This window comes from Sorex fumeus, unplaced genomic scaffold (assembly GCF_029834395.1).
Source record: "Sorex fumeus unplaced genomic scaffold, SorFum_2.1 ptg000007l, whole genome shotgun sequence".
NCBI classification, from domain to species: Eukaryota; Metazoa; Chordata; class Mammalia; order Eulipotyphla; family Soricidae; genus Sorex; species Sorex fumeus.
Genome location: NW_026606064.1, coordinates 61,224,327 through 61,245,001, shown reverse-complemented (window position 1 = coordinate 61,245,001; position 20,675 = coordinate 61,224,327). Strand labels below are relative to the sequence as shown.

Genomic DNA, 20,675 nt, shown 5'->3' with positions numbered 1-20,675 from the left:
GATGATACCAAATCCATGAAGAGTTTGAAATTATAGGTGCTAGATCCTACTGCTAATCAAGGAAAGGTGAAATGGATGGGAAATGTGAAACAAAATAAGGAAAGGTGAAATGGATAGGGATGATATAGATAAATGGATGGGGATGATCTAGATAAATGGGTAGGGATGATCTAGATAAAGAGCACAAAAGGGGACTGGTGAGATAGTGCAGGGGTTAGGCTTTTGCCTTACATGTGAACCCCCCCTGGGGTCCCTCCCCAGCACCGCATAAATTCCCTCCATCACTGCCAGGAGTGATCCCTGAGCACAGAGTAGAAGTAAACCCTGACTGCCAGCCATGTAGTCCAAAAACAAACAAACAAACAAAAACCAAAGAACTTAAAAGGAGAAGAATTGGACCTGGAGGGACAGCATAGCAGGTAGACACTTGCCTTGCACGTAGCCCAACCCAGGTTTGATCTCTGGCACCACAGAAATTATTTTTGAAGAAGAAGAGGGATAGTGAAAGAAAGGAGAAAAGAAAGGTATTAATTCTGTGATGTTTTTATGTGTGCTGGTTGGAGGGGAGCATGCATTTATTGGGCCATATCTGGTAGTGTTCAGGGTGTGTTCCTGGCTGAGTTGCTGGGCAGTGCCGTTGAGGGGTCTGTGAGTGCTGTGGACAGAATGCAGGCTCTCTGCATGCAGAATGTGCACTTAGCTCTGGCCTGCCACGTCATCTTGAAGTTGATGAGGACGTCCCAGAAAACTCACTATAGATGACTTCCATAAGTTTGCACAGAAATAGGACATATCACTGCTTCAGGATGTAGTGGAAGTGGGATGGAGTATTGGAATTTGAATAAACTTAAGCCATTCATTTTTCCTCTTCAGCTATGAGGCAGGTATGAAAGACAGATGTTTTATTGCTAGTTGTTCAGAAGAGATTGAGTGTAGAAGTTCTGGCTGGTCTTTTTTCCTATGATGGCTGATATTTGATAAGATAATTATTTCATAAACATTTTCTCTAAAGACTAGCCGGAGTGGGTAGTCAGCTGACCTGGGTTCGATCCCCAGCACTCCATATTGTCCCCTGAACATCTCCAGGTATAATTTTTGATTGTAGAGTCAGGAATAACCTCTGGGCATCACTGATTTGCCACCAAAACAAAACAAAATAAAAAAAGAATGGCCAGGGCGAAAGTAGAGCAGATAGGGTGTTTGCCTTGTACTTGACTGACCTGGATTAGATTCTCGGCATCCCACATGGTCCCGTGCGCACTGCCAGGAGTAATTTCTGAGTTCAGAGCCAGGAGTAACCCGCTGAGCATCGCTAAGTATGACTCAAAAAGCTAAAATAAATAAATAAATAAATAAAATTAAAAAAAGATATTCCTTGGCAATTAATATTTTTCTTTTTGATATTTCAATTATTAAAAACTTACTATAATATTGTTTCATAGATATGTTTTATATTCCTTCTTGCATGAGTGGATCAAGCAACTTTAAGATGTCTAAAGTAGAGGATACAAGAAATGTAGGCATTCCAGTAGCCCCCCTGGGTATGAAAAAATAATGAATACTTTTATTAACTATTATTCTACAAGTATATGTTCAAGCCGATCAATTCATAACACTCTTTCTGAAGAGAAGTGAGTTATATGTTCAACGGACTGCCATCACCATTATGTACTTGCTCCATTACGGAACAAATTGAAGGACATGATAAATACTTGTAGTATAATACTTTAAATGATTCTTATGTTCTGCATTAAAAATAATGCTGCTGTATTTGTCCATCAGCTTTCACATTTCCCCTGTCAGGGCCATCATTTGTCCTGATTAATAATCATTTTTCTCCCATCAGCATGCTCACATTCATCTATGCGTATTTCTGTATTTCAGTATTTCTGTATTTCTGGTCATTTGTCCCATGACCCTTTGAAACCTAAGTGCATGTTTTGTGAGATCTGCATTCCTCTAATCTCTTCAGTATTGTAATGGATTCATATTTCTTTCTAAACTAATCACTGAAATCAAGTGCAATCATTTCTGCAGCTAAGCATGAGGATTCACCTCAATACTTACTCTGCATGTCACTATGACCGGGATTCATATTTATGTACAATTGATTATGTGTCCCATTTGCTTTTTAGATTCATTTGAAAAATACCGCCATTTGAAGGTAATACCTTTTACTTTTCTCTTGAATTATTAAGTAAAGATTTTTATCAGATTTGCATCATTTATTAATCATCTTGTTTTAAATCCATTCAGCCTCCTATTGAACTGAAAGATTCTATTCCTAATAAAGCAGTAGAAATAAAGGATGCTGAAACATCTCCACCAGGTAAATTTAACTCTGCAAAGAGGTACACTAAAATATTTGAAATGATTGTAGTATTCTTTTTTTTCAGTTATTGGAAGGATTTGACATAAGTAATTAAGATTGGTCTGTTGGTATCCATGTTTAAATAAAATATTTTTGCAAGTTGAAAAACATTTTTTGTTTTGTTTTTTTATTTTTTGAGCCACAACTGGCGGTGCTCAGGGCTTACTTGTGGCTCTGCTCTCAGGAAACGTACTTGGCTGGCTCTGGGGACCATATCTGGTACCGGGGATTGAATCCTGGTCAGCCACGTGCAAAACTCAAGGGCTGTACTACTGCTCCAGCCCCTTAAGGGAAATTTTTGTTTTTATTTTTGTCTTGGGGCCATACCTGGCAGTCTCAGGGATTGAATTCGAGTTGGCCACATGCAAGGTGGGTGCCCTACCCCCCATGCTATCTCTCGGCTCCTTAAGAGAGATTTAAAAGGATACAAACATTAACTCAGATATTTCTACTTGGTGGTTGGGAGGATGGGGTTTGGGGTTTGGGACCAGACCCAGTGGCAGTGCTAAGGGCTTACACCTAGCTTGGTGCTCAGGGATCACTTCTGGCAGCGCCCAGGGGCCCATATTTGGAGCTGGGGATCAAATTGGGATCAGCTATGTGCAGGGCAACTGATTTATCACTGTAGTATCACTGTAGAGAGATTTATCTCTCTAGCCCCAGGTATTTTCCCTTTTACAGTTTGTTGCCCCCAACCTGCCAATTGGAAACTACTTCTTAGGGAAGTCTCAGAAGTTTTTCATTAGATACTAAGATTTTTTCCAATATTTTTAATGCCTTATTCAAAGTAAAGTTTCATTTACTAGCATATCAGTTGTGTTTTAACTTTAATGATTTCATCAGGGACCTAAAATTTGGGTTTTTATTTGGTAAATAATTTTTTTTTAATGTAGGAGGACTGCTATTTATTCAGCCACTGATTTAGGCTGATTGAATTGTGCATGAACTCCAACATACTTTTTTTTTCATTTTTTTTATAATTTTATTTATTGAATAACCGTGAGAGCAGTTACAAAGCTTTCAGGTTTAAGTCTCAGTCATACAATGAAACACCCGTACCTTCACCAGTGCCCATTCTCCACCATCAAAAACCCCAGAATACCCCCACCCCAGACCCTCCCCCTACCTGTGAGGCAGATGATGTCCACATTACTCTCTCTCTACTTTGATTACATTCAGTATTTTGACACCAGACCCACCATTATTATTTGGGATTTTACCCCAACACTTGGATATGCCAAAGAGGCAACCGTAGACAATTTGTTTTCTATTGCTGGTTATGAATAACATATGATGTCGTGCAGCTGCAGTAGTGGCTGCGCAATTTTGAAATCCCGAAATTTTAACAATTAAATCTGGAGGGATTTCTGCCCAAACCTGCTGGGTTCCAAGATTTGTTCCTGAGTCTCTGGGATCATGGCTGTTAAGCAGCTTGATCAGGAGCCAGAGAGGCCGTTTGTGGGCAGCAGCTCAGGGTCTCATTGGGGTGGGGAGGAAAGGGCCGCTCCACCCCCATACCGTGAGGTCCCCGTGTCTCATCACTGCGAGCCCAAACCTGTCCAGTGGCCTCTGGAGGATGGTGTCCACCAGGCCACCAGGAGGAACAGGCCAAGGCATGAAACCTATTCCCACCTGGGGTGGCCCAGCACTGGTAACCAACTGCAGGGACCAGACGCATTTCTGCCAAAAGCTGCGGGGTTTCGAGATTTATTTCTGAATCTCTGGGATCATGGCCATTAAGCAGTTTGATCAGGAGCCAGAGAGGCCATTCATTGGCGGCAACTCGGGTCTCATTGGGATTGGGAAGAAAGGGCCGGCTCCATACCATCCTATGATTACCAAGAAAATAAACGGCCAAAAATTAAGTATGCGGGAAACACACCCACAAATCACCTCTGGCTCAGCTATATAATTGAAGGTATGGTCTCTTTGGTGGCCCACATGAGGCCCCACATGTCTCCTCACTGCGGGCCCAAACCTGACTGTCCAATGACCTCTGGTGGATGGCAGCCACCGAGCCGCCAAGGGGGAACAGGTGGAGGGACAGCACCCTTTCCCCCTGGGGTGGCCCGGCGACAGTAACCTACTGCATGGTCTGGTCGCATTTCTTCCAAAATCCGCTGGGTTTTGAGATTTGTTTCTGAGTCTCTGGAATCGTGACTGTTAAGCAGCTTGATCAGGAGCCAGAGAGGCTGTTTGTGGGCAGTGACTCGGGGTCTCGTTGGGATGGGGAGGAAAGGGCCGGCCTCAACCCCATCCCGTGAAGCCCCGCATGTTTCGTCACTCTGGGCTCAAACCTGACTGTCCAGTGGCCTCTGGAGGATGATGGCCACCGGGTCGCCAGGTGGAACAGGCCAAGGCACAAAACTTATTCCCACCTGGGGTGTCCTGGCTCCGGTAACCTACTGCAGGGACCGGATGCATTTCTGCCAAAAGCCATTGGGTTTTGAGATTTGTTTCTGAGTCTCTGGGATCATGGCCGTTAAGCAGTCCGATAAGGAACCAAAGAGACGATACCTTCAATTATATAGCTGAGCCAGAGGTGGTTTGTGGGTGTGTCTCCCGTATACTTAATTTTTGGCCATTTATTTTCTTGGTAATCTTTGCTCCAAGGTTTTGGGGTCTGGCCAAAGGCACAGCAGCAATTTTGGGGTATCTGGAAGTCTGAAGGTACCATCAGGCTGCTGATGCACTCGCCTCACAGGTACAGACTGACCTGCTTGCGGCACCATACCCCTGTCATTTGGTAAATATTCTGTACTGGGCTCTGATAACTTTATATTCTAAACACTTTTGGAATCATTCCCTGATTTCTGGCCTACTGAATTTTTACTATTTCAGGACCGCTAAGTTTTCACTATTTTGAATGATTGTATTTTATTTTGTTTTCCTTTGTTTATTTATATGCCTCTCAGACTCATCCCTTTTTATGTTTAGAATTTTCTAATTCAAATGAAAATACAGCTGTTGGTCATGACAGGGCTGTGGCTCAGTGGTAAAGTACATTACCTGGGTCTGATCCCTGGCACTGCAAAAAGCAACAATTAACTGTGCATCTATATTTATAATCATATCTATATATTACCTCAACATATGTTAATTAATTACACTTACAATATGTTAATTAAGCTACCCACACGTTAAAATATGTTAATTATTCAGCGTCTCATAATTACAAATAAGGCTTTGTAGTCTGACTTCAGCCAGACTCAATAAAGCAGGGCCAGAGGGTACATAGGTGGGATATTTGCCAGGAGTAAGCCCTGAGCACTGCTGGCTTTGGCCCCAAAACAAAGCAAAACAAAACAAAAACACCTTCCGTTAGTCAAAAGAGCGTTTTCTATTCTCTGGCCTTCCAAATAGCTGATGATTGATGCCTTCCTCATTGGTCCATATGTTTTAGGCAAATATTTACCCTATTGGATGTTCTTTTCCCTTTCACACCCTAACCCCACATTCTCTCCCCCTTTCCTAGCCTCTACCCCTTTGAGTAGTATGGCTTACAAAGTCTGTTTATGAGGAGATGAATGTTCTTATTTTTGTTGGACACCACACCTGGTGGTGTTCATTTCTGGCTCTGTGCTCAGGGGTCATTCCAGGTGCTATGCTGAAAATGGAACCAGGGTCAGCCACATATAAGGCCAGCTCCTTCACCCCAATATTATCTCCCCAGAATCTGGAGATGATTCAAGACACTGTCCCCTATAGACTAGGAGAAAAGGAGACACACTTGTAAAGAAAAATCTTTAGATAGTGAAGATACACATGGAAAATCTATAAAGAGCTAAGATAGCACTGAAGAAAAGATAACAGCATGGAATATATATTTATTTGTTTAGCTTTTGGGGTCACACCCAGCAATGCTCAGGGGTTACTCCTGGTTCTGCACTCAGGAATTACTCCTGGCAGTGCTCAGGGAACCAGATGGGATGCTCGGAATCAAACCTGGGTTGGCCATGTGTGTATCGCCAGTCACTAAATTCCCTACCCACTGTCTTTTCTCACCCACCCCCATAAAAATTATTTTCAGAATTGTGAATGGTATTGTAGTTGGAGCTTACTGTGTTGTTAAAATGGAGCTGTTATGAAGTAGAGACTATTGTGGGACTTTATATACTTTAAACTGTTTTGGTGCTGGAAAGAGCATAATGGACTAAGGGATGTCTCTATGGTCCCAGTTAGAAATAGTTCTTAAAGAAGTAAATATTATATTTAAAATTAAGCATAGTTAAAATGTCATTGTCTGTTTTTATTAAAGCTATAGCTTTTATCTAAATAGTTCATTTCAATAAATATTTAGATTTGTCACCTGAACTAAACTTAGACACGACATCGGAAGAGACTCAAGAAAGACTCAGTGGAAGTGAAAATAACCACCCACAGGTATGATGACATTTTTAGACTTACCTTTATGGTTTTATATTGTTTTCTATGCTTTAGTAATGTAGCATAGTAGAAGTGGAATTATGTTTGGAGATAGTCTTTTAAAATTTGATTGTGATTTAATCTTTAGTTTCTTATTGGGGCTGTAGTGATAGTATAGCAGACGGGGCGTTTGCTTTGCATGTGACCAATCTGGATTCAATCTCAACACCCCATATGGTCCTCTGAGCCCTGCAGTAGTGATCTCTGAGCACAGAACCAGGAGTAAGTCCTAAGCACAGCTGGATGTGATACTCCCTTTTTAATTTCTTTTCATTTTTATGGACCTAGGAATCAAACCTAGGGCTTCTCACATATAAGACAGATATTCTACCACTAACCCTTGTCCCTGGCCTCTTAATATTTCATTTCATCTAAAACATGGAATCTGGGGTAGAACAGTAGCACAGCAAGTAGGGTACTTGCCTTGCAAGTGATCTCTTGAGTACACATAAGGCCCTGAGCACAGCCAGGTGTAATCTAAAAATAGAAACACAAAAACCAACACAGAATATTGTTAGAATATATAGTGAGTTTTTGGTAAACATTATCCTTGAAAGAAATTTTTTTCTTGAATATTATTTGCTTCTTCTATTTTTATAATTCTATACACAATTAAGAAGGTAGCATCACATATGGAACCATCTGACTAAACAGTGGAAATTCTGACTAATGACACAGTGAGAACACTAAGTTGGACCTTTAGAGTGGAGTAATCATGTCCAGTGATTCCACATTTGCAGGTGAATATTACAGTCACTAATGCCAGGATTAAAGCTCCATTCTGTCTGTGATCTCTGTAGAGTCCTCGATTTGGGGAACATAATTTGTTCATGAATATATTCAGTTGCTTATCAAAAACAATCACATCTTCTACTATAGCACCTTTGTTGTTTGGATATAAAAGAATAACTTTAGGGATGGAGAGTTATATAGTGGGTAAGACTTTTGCCTTGCAAGTGTTTCAATCCCAGCATCCCATGTGGTTCCCCCAAGCTCCCTCCAAGAGTGATCCCTGAGTGCAGAGCCAGGAATAAGGCCTGAGCACAGCTTGGGTATGCCCTCCAAATTAAATAACAAACAAACGAATAGTTTTATCACAATTCATTTTAGTGTAGGAAATCAGTGAATATTTTTAAAATTTCAAATCAACTCTCGTGAGTGTATATTAAAATATATTAGAACTAGATGCAAGAAGTTAACTTTTGATTCTTTTTGCAGGGGAGCATGGAGGGTAGGTGGGCCACATCCAGTGATGTGTAGGCCTTACTCTTGCATCTGTGCTCAGAGATTTCTCGTGGCAGTGCTTGGAGGTCATATGTGGGGTCAGAATTGAACTGAGGTTGGCTGCATTGAAGGGAAGCACCCATAAACTCTGTAGAATGATAACTTTTGATGCACCACACTATCATAATATGTAACTTGAACTAATTTAGGAACTTGCTGTTCTCTCTGATCTTAATTGATCCTGGGTCCTAATAATTTCTAAATGACTGCATTCCACCTGTTGACCTTAAGTGTACCTAAAATGTACCTTTAAGGGTTAAGCATTTAAGGTATGATGAAGTGAGATTTTTGTTTGTTTTTGGACACCCCTGGTGGTACTCAGGGGAGTAGCTTTGCTGCTCAGGGGACCATGTCGTGCTAAGATTGGTCTCAGGAGGCAAAATGTGTGCCTCAGATCTTAGAGCTATCTTTTTGGCCTGAGGAGAGGTGTATTTTTATTTTTTTACGGGAGAAAGATTTTGCAATATAAAAAATGCTCTAGTTAATTCTTGGCTGCCTTTATATAATCAAATGTTAAATTTAGCCCCAAAATGACAGAGTTCAGTTTACTGGGGTTTTGGTCCTGTTTTAGGGTATGACAGATTCCACAGTCAATGGACTAGAGTGATAGTACAGTGGGTGGGCCATTTGCCTCCCACACAGCCATGCTGGCTTCAATCCCTGGCTTCTCCTATGGTCCCCAGCCACCACCAAGAGTGATCTATGAGCACAAAGTTAGGAGTAAGCCCCGAGCACAGCATTGTATGGCACAAAAACAAAAAAAAAATTCTATAGTCAAGTGAATTGGAAATTTATAGATATAGATTTTAACTTTTAATGGTTACATTTGGATTATTTTCTAATTTTTCTTTGTCTGTACTTCATTAACCTAAGGCTAAAGTTATTTTACAAACATGCACCCTGAGAGAAAAGACTTCTGAAAATCAGACCAAGCAAATTAGCATTCCACTTTTATATCTGCAAAAGATGTCTCAAGAGCCAGAAATAAGTAAGGATTGCAGTAGGGAGTCTGTGATTGTGTATTCAGAACTTCCCAGTGTGCAAAAGTATGAGGAAATGTGGACCAAACAAAGCAAATTGGAGTGGGAAAATCGATTAAAACTCATCACAAACGGGTTAAAGCACCAGTTTGACCATGAAAAACATGAAATCACTGCTTGTCGTAAGGAAGAACCACGTAACTCCAAAGAAGGAGAAAACTTGAAGGAAATATCTTCTGATATGACAAATAATGTACTTGCTTGTGAGGAAAAAGATGCATTTGGAGTATCAGTCCTTGTGGTGCATCAGGCATTTCCTGAACAGAAAGAACCCAGCCTGGAAAATATCTTTCCATCTCATTCATATTCCTCGCCCCTGGAATTTACTGGCCAGTCATCTTCTGTTCTTTATTTAAATGAGAACAAATTAGACTGTAAAAATGGTAACAGACTAGACACTGATCATGTTAACAAAACCAAGGAGAGCTTTTATAGTGATACAAGAGGTAAAAAAATAAGGAACCCCTTAGTTCCTTTTGAGGTAGGAGAAGACCGCCGTTTTCCGCAGTCTAGTGATCCAAAAAGCGTTATTGATTTGTGGCTCTCCCGCTCCAGTGAAACGAACATGATTCAAATAAAAGAGCACAAAATTTCTGCTGATACAGACATTTGTAAAGAAACAAAACCAATGCAAGATTTGCTCCATATGCCAATCTGTGCTGATAATTACAATGTTAATAATTTCAAAAGCATGGATCTGGACCTGGTACTAGGAAATGTGAGTTCTTCTCTCCCATGTAGTCACAGAACATCAAAACCATATCTAAATGAAGAACTACAGCAAGACGTACAGAGGTTTAAGAATGAGATAGGCATTTTGCAAGTTAAATTCCTGGCTCTGGAAAAAGCGAAAGTTCAACTGCAAAAAGAGGTAGAGGTGCCCTTGCTGCTGCTCTGTTTTTTTTTCCCCCCTTCTATCAGTGGTCTCATCCATTCTGATTTTCAACTTATGAAAACAACTCACACCTACAATGGGGTTGTTTGAGTATGTAATTGTGTCTGGATTTCCTCCATTCTAAGAATTCTAAGAACATTCTAAGAATATTCAGGGAGCATTCTCACCGTTTTTGTTCTGAATCAGCCTAACTCTTTTGTCAAATTTCTTTTCAAATGGGGAGGAACTGGGGTACCAGCTAAAATGGGAAGGAAGCAGTAAACAAATAGTCTTAGTTAAAAGATTATATTGTGCTTTAGAGTTTACAGTTTTTATCTGTTTTTAGATCAACCCTTAGAACTTAGAATTCCAGCTTGGTTACTTTGAGAATTTTTTTTATATCAAATAGATAAAGTCTATTGTTTTCTGTTTCGCCACTCTCACGTGATTCTGTTAAATCAAACTTTCTCATTACATTGTTTAATTATGGTAAGTCTTGACATATTATCTCATATATAGCAAAAACTTTTAATGTTTAGTACCAAAGAAAAGAAAAACTATTTCTAGTACCTTAAGTTTGAAATATTGCCCAAATCTAGTAATAACATCTTTAAATTGAGCCTTCTTCCTCAACTAAGTCAGCAAATTCCTTTACCACAGTCACACTTTCTCTGATTGACGTGGTGATTATAGGGGGTGATTTATCGATTCAATGCTGGAGATTTGTTTCAGCAACACAGGATATTTAGTATTGCCCCTGTAGGAGCCTTGGACATATCTCTGTCTGCTCTTGTCAATAATTACTTTTGTACTATCTAGGTATCTCATTTTCTGCTTGTTGAATGTGAAATTTCAAAGCACTTTTGTTTTCAGAATTCTACTAGTAACAGATCAATTTCATTTTGTTCCCTGTATTATAGTAAACTTTGTTGAAGATTGATACTTTCTTTGGTATCCTCAGATCGAAATGAAAAGACGAATTGTAAGAAGTGACAGGTGAAAGACAGCGCACCCAGCCTGCATTTTGTTAGGGATGCTCCAGGATCTTGCCTCTGCACAGTTAACTGTTAGTGTCTTTATTAGTGTCTTGGTTCTTTTATTTTTCTGTTTCTCCCAGTCTAATGAAGACTGAAGTAAGCATAGAAAGAATTTTATACATTAAGAACAGACTAAATGATAAACTTATTGAAAACACATTTTTTTTAAAGTGTCCTTTGTAACAAACTTTTATTAAAGGTTGAAGAAGAAAAGAAGAAACACAAAAACAGTGAAATAAAAGCATCAGAAAACATGCATGAAGCTGCTAGTGCTGGACTCATTCAGCAAAGAAAGAACAGGAAAACTGATAACCAGCAATTTTCTATTTCGGAGAATGAAGATTCTGATAGGTAAACCTATATAGTAGAATTTAAAATATATATTCTACATAGCACTATTTAATAGTATACAAGTATTCTTTTCCTGTAAAGCAAAATCTTTGGGTATTTTGGGAGGTGCCAGACCTGCCAATGTTCAGGGTTTCCTTCTGGGTCAGGACTCAGGAATTACTCCCGGCAGAGCTCAGGGGACCATAGGAGATGCTGGAATCGAACCCAGGTCAGATGTGTGTAGAACAAGTGCCCTTCCCACTGTATTATTGTTGCTCTGGGCCCCATACTATTCTCTTCTTGTCTGCAGAATTTCATTTAATATGAATTGATTAATTCATATTAATTTCATTTCATTCCGTGTCTTTGAGGGGTTCCCTGTTAAGTGAGCCTGCTTTTTCTCGATGCTTTTAAGAGTCTGTTATTGTTGGCCTTTGGCATTTTAATTACAATGTGTCTCAGAGTTCTTCTACTTGGGATTATTGTTATTATTCACTTACTTTTAACTCTTTGAGCTTCCTGATTTGGGTTTATGTTTCCTTTAGACTGGAGGAATCGAGACTATTATTTCTTCAACCAATAATTCTTACCCTTTTTCATTTCTTCTCCATCTGAAACTCATATGATGATGCTGTCCCATGAAACTCATGTTTTTTTAAAAATCTTCTTTTGGGGTTTGGAGTGAAAGTACAACAGGTAGAGCAACTGCCTTTCATGCAGCTGACTGGCACTCGATCCCTGGCATCCCATATGATCACGTGGGCACTGCCAGGATAATTCCTGAGGTGCAGAGCTGGGAGTAACTCTGAGCACTGCCAGGTGTGGCCCCCGAACCAAAAATAGTTAAAAAACAAAAAGTCTTTTATATTTTTGCTTAGTATTTTCTTTTATTACAGCTTGCCAATTTATTTTTTATTTTTTTAAATTTTTATTAGTGGAACACCGTGAGGTACAGCTGTAGACTTACAAATTTTTGTGCTTGGGTTTCAGTTATACAATGATTGAACACCCATCCCTCCACCAGTGCCCATTCTCCACCACCACTGATCCCAGTATCCCTCCCACCCCCCAAAATCTTTCTTTTTAAAATTTTTATTTATTTTTCGGCTTTATGTGGGAGGGGGGTGAGGGGGATAGTCACAGCTGGCAATGCTCTGGGCTTACTCCTGGCTCTGCACTCAGGAATCACTCCTGGTGTTTCTTGGGGGACCATATGGATATGCCAGGGATCACGTGCAAGGCAAACACCCTACTGGCTATACTATTGCTTTAGTTCCAATTTTTTATTCTGTGCTTTGTGATGATTTCTTGTGCCTTACCCTCAAGGTATTGTGGGTTTTAAAAAATTATTTGTTTTTTTTTTTTAATTTTTGGGGGGAGCGTGATTTGAGTCACACCTTTGGTTGAGCTGTAGTATTCCTGACTGACTGCTCAAGGGTCACACCTGGCTGTGCTCAGAGGACCATCCTGTGATGCTAGTATTGTTGTGGCTTCAGCTCCATGCGATTCAAGTGCTTTAACCTCTGTACTATCTCTCCAGCCCCAGTGCTGTTATTTTAAAAAACAAGACAAATATATGGCTTACATCGAATTTTTACCTCCCTGCCTGAGTTAGGAATTCCAGCTTTTTAGTGTGACAAAGATCTTCACAATTTCTATTTTTTTTGTTTTTGTTTTTGCTATTTTTTGGGGTCACACCTGGCGATGCACAGGGGTTACTCCTGGCTCATGCACTCAGGAATTGCTCCTGGCGGTGCTTGGGGGACCATATGGGATGTTGGGACTCGAACCTGAGTCGGCTACGTGCAAGGCAAACACCCTACCCGCTGTACTATTGCTCCAGCCCCTTCACAATTTCTTTACTGACTCATTTCTTGCTGCTGCTTCCATGTGTTTCATACTTTTCCTTTCAAGTTCTTAGGAAACATTTGGATATCACATGTCTAATTTTTGTGTTCTTATTGAAATCTCTAAGTAGAAGGATTTCCTTCCATTTTATTTCCTGCTGACCTCCTTTCTTTCTTTAGTCTCTTCTCTGAAGTCTTTCTTACAGTGCTTACAACTTTTCATCCATCTACTTTCTATAGCACAGTTATCAAAATCGTAATAATTGTCTTTGAAGCAAGCAGTGTATATTTCTGTGTATCTGATGGGTATGTTTTGTGAATGAATAAATGAGGTGAAAGCTAGAATTTTATGAAAATTGTTCATCAGTAGAATAATTAGAAAACTAACTTTTTAATGATTTTTTAAAAAGTATTGTTTTGAGCTTGCCTATGAAGGAAGTAAAAGAAAAAGAAAATGAAAAAAATTGGACTCCCAAAGCATCTGTGATTTCATCAGTATTTGAGAGACCCAAGTCCCGAGTCAGTGCTGAGTCACTGTGTGAAGTAAATGATGACAGCAGTTTAAGTAAAGCAGATCAAAAGGATGAGAGGTAAAAACCTACAAATTCTTTCTTTCTCGGAAAAGAATTCTTGGGATCAGTGATGACTCCTCATGGAAATAAAATGCTATAATGTTACATACAGACCAAGGCAATTCCCAGCCATATCAGAAAAATGTTGCAGGTCAGCGCTGACAGGTCATGTGGGCAGAGTGCTGTTCCCAGAAATTGTTGCCTTTCGGTAATTCGTGAATAAATGCAGCCAGCTCCTTTAGAGGTGAGGATTTACCAGGAGAGGCAATAGAGACATGGTGACTTAGGAAGCATGTAGAGATGAAGTGAGTCTTACTTATTTTTGTGTTAAAATGGGAGCTTCTAAGGCTGGGGATGTGAGTTAGTATGTTCACCTGGCGTGTGTGAGATCCTGAGTCTGATGCCCTACACTGGGAAAAGAAATAGAGGTGAGCTGTCAGAGTCTTCCTCTTCCTCCCCGTGTTCCTACTCCCCTCCTCATCTCCACCTCCTTCCATATTATCATTCGGTGTTTGGACTACTTCTGATAGTGTGAGGCGCTTGGTGCTCAGAGGCCTGGGGTACATTTAATGCTGCAATAGTGTGGGGAAAGCATTTCTAATTTTTAGGAAGTTGTTGATTATAGCACCTATCCTTGAAAGATTAGAGTGAACTGATTGTCCATAATTCTTCTCTTCAGGTATAGCAGGGTTTTTTTGGTTTTGTTTTGTTTCCTTTTTTTTTTTTTTTTTGGCTTTTTGGATCACACCCAGTGATGTTCATGTGTTACTCCTGACTCAGCACTCAGATTACTCCTAGTGGTTCTTGGGGGACTATATGGAATGCTGGGGATTGAACTTGGGTCTTCTGTGTGCAGGGCAAACGTCCTACTCGTTCTACTATTTGCTCTGGCCAGGAATAGTAATTTTTGGGGTGCCAGAGCTGATAGTATGTTGGGCTCCTTCTGGTATGGTGCTTGGGGTTGTTCTCAGCAGTGCTGGGGGACCATGTGGTATTGGGGGATCAAATCCAGAACCGCCACAGGCAAAACATTTGCTCCAACCAGTTGAACCATCTCCCCAGCCCTATTCATGAATAGTTTTTGTTTTTTGGACCACACCTGGTGATGCTTTGTGCTCACTCCTGTCTCTGTGCTCAGGAGTCACTCCTGATGGTGCTCTGCGGATCATATAGGATGCTAAACTGGGGTCACTTGTTTTCAAGGCAAGAGCCCTGCTATCTTGCTGTACTATCACTCTGGCCCTCTCTTCATGAATAGTTTTATGGGGAGAGTTTTTTTATTCGTAATTTGTTCTGAAGTGAAATTTTTTTGGATAATTAAATGTGCAGGTGATTACTTAAGTGTTATCACACTGAAGTTAAAATTATGTAATAAAATTAATTTTTAAATTATTATTAGTCATAGCACAGCGGTAGGGCATTTGCCTTACACGCAGCCAACATGGCCGACCCGAGTTCGATTCCTCCGCCCCTCTCGGAGAGCCCGTCAAGCTACCGAGAGTATCTCGCCCGCACGGCAGAGCCTGGCAAGCTCCCCGTGGCGTATTCGATATGCCAAACACAGTAACAACAAAGTCTCCAATGGTGACGTTACTGGGCCCGCCCGAGCAAATCGATGATCAACGGGAGGGCCTTTACTTACTTACTTTATTAGTCATATTTTTCTTTGTTTTTTAATGTTACTCTTTATTTCCTAATGCTCACCTTTAGAAAATCAATTCTAAATGCAGATATTATACATTAACTAATAGATATATATACTATATTTATATTATTATATATTAAAATAATAGTTTTAGATAGTCTTTGTGTTATTTAATATTTGCCTTAAACAACTGTTTGTTCTTTCAGGTCTGTTAAAAAAGCATCTGATGAAAAGAATAAGGTATTGTAAAAAATAGTGTATAAAAATAATTATTTTTTAGTAAAATGGTGCATTTTAAAAGGTATATAAAATGTTTTCCTTTGTTATAGAGATGTTTACTATGAGATAGAAGATAGGAATTTTAAAACTCAAAATTGATTTGTCATTCTCTTGTGATTGCCATCTAGTGTAAAATTGAAGTATTGCTTTGAACAGTAGTGTTATTGTAGAAGAATATGTATAGTTAGAGATTGAAGCTGATCAGGTATTTTTTGGTAATAAATATTTTCCTTTAGTTGCAATATTTCTGAATTGAGTGCAAATAAAAAAGCAATGTTTCTTCTGTTTTACTTTAAAAAAACCCTCAAAATTAATATAAGTAACCTTTTGATAAAAATTTGTTGTTAGAAGATGTAGTTCTGTGATTCTTTTTATACAAAAATTAAACTATCACTTCTGAACACTTAGTATGTTTATAAACACTATGGAGACACTTTGAAGATGTGTTATTTATTTGTAGGTCAGACTTCAAGTTAATTCTGTGGATATCCTTGATGACATAACTCAGTCATCTGAAACAACTTCAGAGGATTGTGAAATGCCTTACTCTAATTATAACAATTCTATGTTGCTAATTGAACAACTTGGCAAGGATTGTAAAGGTAGGACCATAATATAAATATAAGGTCTTTTCAGTGCATACTATAACATTATGAATACTTTGTTTAATACTGCATCATATAGCAGTATGTTATTCTGCTATATTCATGCAGATATGTTATTCATCTCTGAAAGAATGTTTTATATGAAAATATTATATATACACTTCCAGCACAAGGTCTGTGATAACCCATAGTACTTCTGTTGACACTGCTTTTTTTTTGTTTGTTTTATTTTGTTTTTGAGCCATATCCAACTATTCTTAGCGGTTACTCCTGGCTTTGCTCTCAGGAATCACTCCTGGCAATGCTTAGGGGATCATATGGAATGCCGGGGATCAAACTCAGGTTGACCATATGCACTATACTCCAGTCCCCAGTTTGGCTCTGCTTCTACCTATACCTTCCCCCAAGGTCAGGTTTACCATTACTTCCTCCCTGGAAACCTGAGATAACCCTATATCCCCCCTGCTATTCCACCTCCTGAAACCTTTGACTTACTGCAACCATAGTTATTACCTTAGAAAAAAATCTTCTGATCTCATCCTATTTTAGTCCCTTAAAACTAACTTGTTACTCCTTGTGCTTTAAGGTTGAAGTCTGCAGTACTATACTGGCAGTATTTCAGGAAGTTCCTCGCTCTTTGTTTCAACTCCTGTCTGAGTTGTCTTTTTCTGCAATAAGAGTTTTGTTTCCAACAGCTTCAGTTAAATCCCACATATATAAAGTATGTAATTTAATAGTTTTGACAAACTTCTACACTAGAACCTTCACAGTCAAGATATTTAATGTATTTATCACATCAAAAAGTCTTTTTTGTGCCTCATTATATTTCCTTACTAAGAAGCTGCCAGGTTTAAATTCCCCTGCCCTGTGCTCTTCAGTTCTGTGGTTGCTGCTTTCACTGTAGGGAGAGGGTGCACACACACAAACACACTCACACACACACACACATACACACACGTTTCCGGTATCAGTCTTCCATTAGGCTGTGGTGTTCACCAAAGGTCACACTGTTTAGTTTTGGTGCTTGGGCACATGCTTGCAGGGGGAGCGTTTACATTCTGCAGTTGTGCTGGTCATGCACATTCTGTTTGCAGTGCTTGCTGGGGATGCACAGTTTACTTGGGATGCTCACATACAACTAGCTGTGATGCTCTGGAGAGACTGTATACTTTTTCTGTTGTGGCACTGGGGATCCTAAATAGCAGAGCGTCATGTGGGACAACACTGGGGATCGAACTCACGGCCTCACACCTATAAGGCAGGTGCTTTTGCCATTGAGCCACCTACAGGTCCCCTAGATTGTTTGCTAAGATATATAATACCATTCTACATTTCTACAATCTGTGTGCTAGCTTTTAAGAACCAAAACTTGAACCCTTTCATTGTCAGTTTTTCGAATGTTAGTAATTCTGATTAGTCTAGTTTTAGCTAGATGACGCTGATTTGCACAACTTTATGTGTGTTTCTTTCTAATGCATTTCTAACAAGTATTCCTGACAACACTAAGCGTTTTAAGGGTACAGCTTTATAGCTCTTCACGGTGTGTGTTACCACACCCCAACCACCACCAAGGCACCAACATCCTTCCACCACAACCCGTTGGAAATGTCTCCCCCACCATAGCTCTGTGATCTGAGTTCCTATGTTGGTTTCCTTTCATTTCATCTCTTCTGTGTTTTGTTTCTATATATCCTGCATATGAGTGATCATCTTTCTTCCTTGGACTTATTATAACATGACTCACTCCAATTCTATATGTGTTTTTGTAAAATGCAAGATTTCATCCTTTATTATGGCCGAGTTGTATTGTGTGCGTGCGTGCATATGTGTGTATGTATAATATGTTTATCGTATCTTTTTTTATTCTTTCAGATGTTTTTAGGCAGAGTTAGGCACAGGCTGTAGCTAGCATTGCATCCATTGTGAATGTGGCTGTGCATTCCTTTTTTAAATTAGTCTTTTTGCATTTCTGAAAATTGTGTAGAAATGTATTTCATCTCTTTTTAACTTTTGCATGTTTCTGGTAGGAAAGCAAATCAGCAACTCTTATCCCATATTGGCTAGAAGCACATTCCAGTAGAAATTTGGTTGATGCCTGTCCAAAGAACTCTTTAATCTTACCTTCCTGCCCATCCTCTGTTTTCCAGGGTAGCTCTCTCTTCCTCAGGGATAGCTTTCCTGGACCCACTTTAGATCTAGTATTGGTACGTGTTCATAGACTTCTGTATAGTGTCTGTCTGACTTAACCATCATTGTCTCTCCCCTTCACTAGACTTGTAACAGAAGTTGGAATTTCTTTTTTGTACTACTGTAAAGCTTACTGTATGGTCTTGTACTTTGTTGATATTCAGTATAGGCTTATTCAGTGTATTAATAAATGTGAAAATGCAGTCTTTTTTTTACAAAAACATGCTTACATATTTTATTTCTATTTTTGTTTTCTCCCTGATGCAGATTCTGTTAGCTTGTTGAAAATCCAGGATGCAATTCTTTCATATGAAAGATTAATAGAACTTAAAAAGAATTACTGTGAACTACTTACAGGAAAAAATAAAAAAATGAGAAATAAGATTAGTAGTCTACAAAAGAAGCTATCAGAAGCAAAAGAAACCAAGTCACAGCTAGAACATCAAAAAGTGGAATGGGAGCAAGAACTATGCACCCTGAGGTATTGAGCATCTTGATTTTAGTTATTTACTTATTTTAGGTAGGAGGGTTTGGGGCCATACTTGGCAGTGCTCAAGAATGACCCTTAAGTGGTTTTAGGGAGGTTTGGGCCATATGTATTACCAGAATTAAACCAGGGTTGACTGTATGCATAGCAAGAACCTAACACCCTGTTCTATCTCTCTGGTTTTAAATCTTGGTTTTAAAGAAATAGAAGAATTTTACTTGGGCCGGAGTAATAGTGCAGCGGGGAGGACATTTGCCTTGCATGCAGCCGACCTGGGTTCCATTCCTACTATTCTGTATGGTCCCCCGAGCACTGCCACAAGTGATTCCTGAGTGCTAAGCCAGGAGTAACCCCTGAGCATTGCCAGATGTGACCAAGAGAGCCAAAAAAAAAAAAAAAAAAAAAAAAAAGAAAAGAAAAGAAAAGAAAAGAAAAGAATTTCACTTGATTACATTGTTGCATTGATTACATACCTTTTTAAATTTTACAGGAAAAAAAAAGCCCTTGTAGTATTACAGAATAGGAAATTCTTAGAAATAATATAGCAAGTTCTCTTTTTCTGCCACTTTTTTCTTTTTATTTTACTTTTTCTTTTTTCCCCACTTTATTTAAACACCCTGGCTTACAAAGTTGTTCATGATGATTTGTTATAGGCATTCAGTACACCAATCCCATCCCCAACTATCACCGTCCCTCCACCATTGTCTCCATTTTTCCAAGCCTGCCTCTGTATAGCAGGCCTACAACAATTGATTTAATATTGCTTGTTACCACTAAATGGCTAATGGAATGTTAAAAAAATATTTCTGTTGAAGAAAATTTGTGAAAATTGTTGTATAGTCCCCTGGGGACATGAAGTCCTTGTGTGAGGGTTTGCTGAGCTGTTGTTGCAAGTTAAGCCTTCTGTGTTAAGTTTTAAGTTGAGACTGGTTGGCTTCTCTGTTACATTCCCATCTAATCTGGTGTACTCCTACTAGGATGTCAGTGTTGTAGAGTTTGGAGACATTGCTCCAGAAGCTCCAGAATATTTAACCGGGAAGTCAGGCTGGATGTATGACAGAGGCTTTGGGGCATGGCAGCGGCTCCCAGGACTCGTAGGGCAGGAGCTGGCCTGCCCCCCTCCTGAGATTGCCCCAGAGGTTTCAGCCAGGAATGGGATCCAAGAAAGTTTTGCACTGGTTGATCTCTCCCTCCCCCCTTTTTAATGATTCACCGTGAGATACAGTTACAAAACTTTCATGTTTGAGCTTTGATCATACAATCATCAAATACCCATCCCTTCACCAGTGCACATTTTCAACCACCAAAATTCCCAGTATCTGCCCCGCCCCCGTTCTACACCTTCCTTTGCCTGTGTGGCAAACAGTTTGCACTATACTCTCTCTCTACTTTGGTTACATTCAATATTTCGACACCAATCTCACCACCACTCAAACTTGCTGAAAAGTCAGTGCTAGACAATTTGTTTTGTATTACTTATTATGGATAAAATATAATCTCATGGCCGTGCACTCTAGGAATTCTAGAATTTTAATAGGGTCAGGGGTGGGGGGTATGATGCTGCCAGCAGGTCAATCTTTACCTGTGAGGCGAGTGCATCAGCAGCCTGATGGCACCTTCAGACTTCCAGATACCCCAAAATTTCTGCTGTGCCTTTGGCCAGACCACAAAACCTTGGAACCAATTTACCAA

General features: G+C 39.6%; 1 protein-coding gene across 1 annotated transcript in view; it reads left to right on the top strand.

Moving 5' to 3' along the window:
* ANKRD26 (ankyrin repeat domain containing 26) overlaps window positions 1-20,675 on the top strand; it is an 81,342-nt gene that overhangs the window by 28,878 nt on the left and 31,789 nt on the right. Inside the window, exons 13-21 of the mRNA XM_056132017.1 lie at window positions 1,443-1,541; window positions 2,136-2,164; window positions 2,257-2,329; window positions 6,672-6,754; window positions 11,231-11,382; window positions 13,619-13,798; window positions 15,632-15,665; window positions 16,165-16,306; window positions 18,764-18,977. Coding sequence (XP_055987992.1) covers window positions 1,443-1,541; window positions 2,136-2,164; window positions 2,257-2,329; window positions 6,672-6,754; window positions 11,231-11,382; window positions 13,619-13,798; window positions 15,632-15,665; window positions 16,165-16,306; window positions 18,764-18,977 — 1,006 coding nt within the window. The remainder of the gene's footprint in view (window positions 1-1,442; window positions 1,542-2,135; window positions 2,165-2,256; window positions 2,330-6,671; window positions 6,755-11,230; window positions 11,383-13,618; window positions 13,799-15,631; window positions 15,666-16,164; window positions 16,307-18,763; window positions 18,978-20,675) is intronic.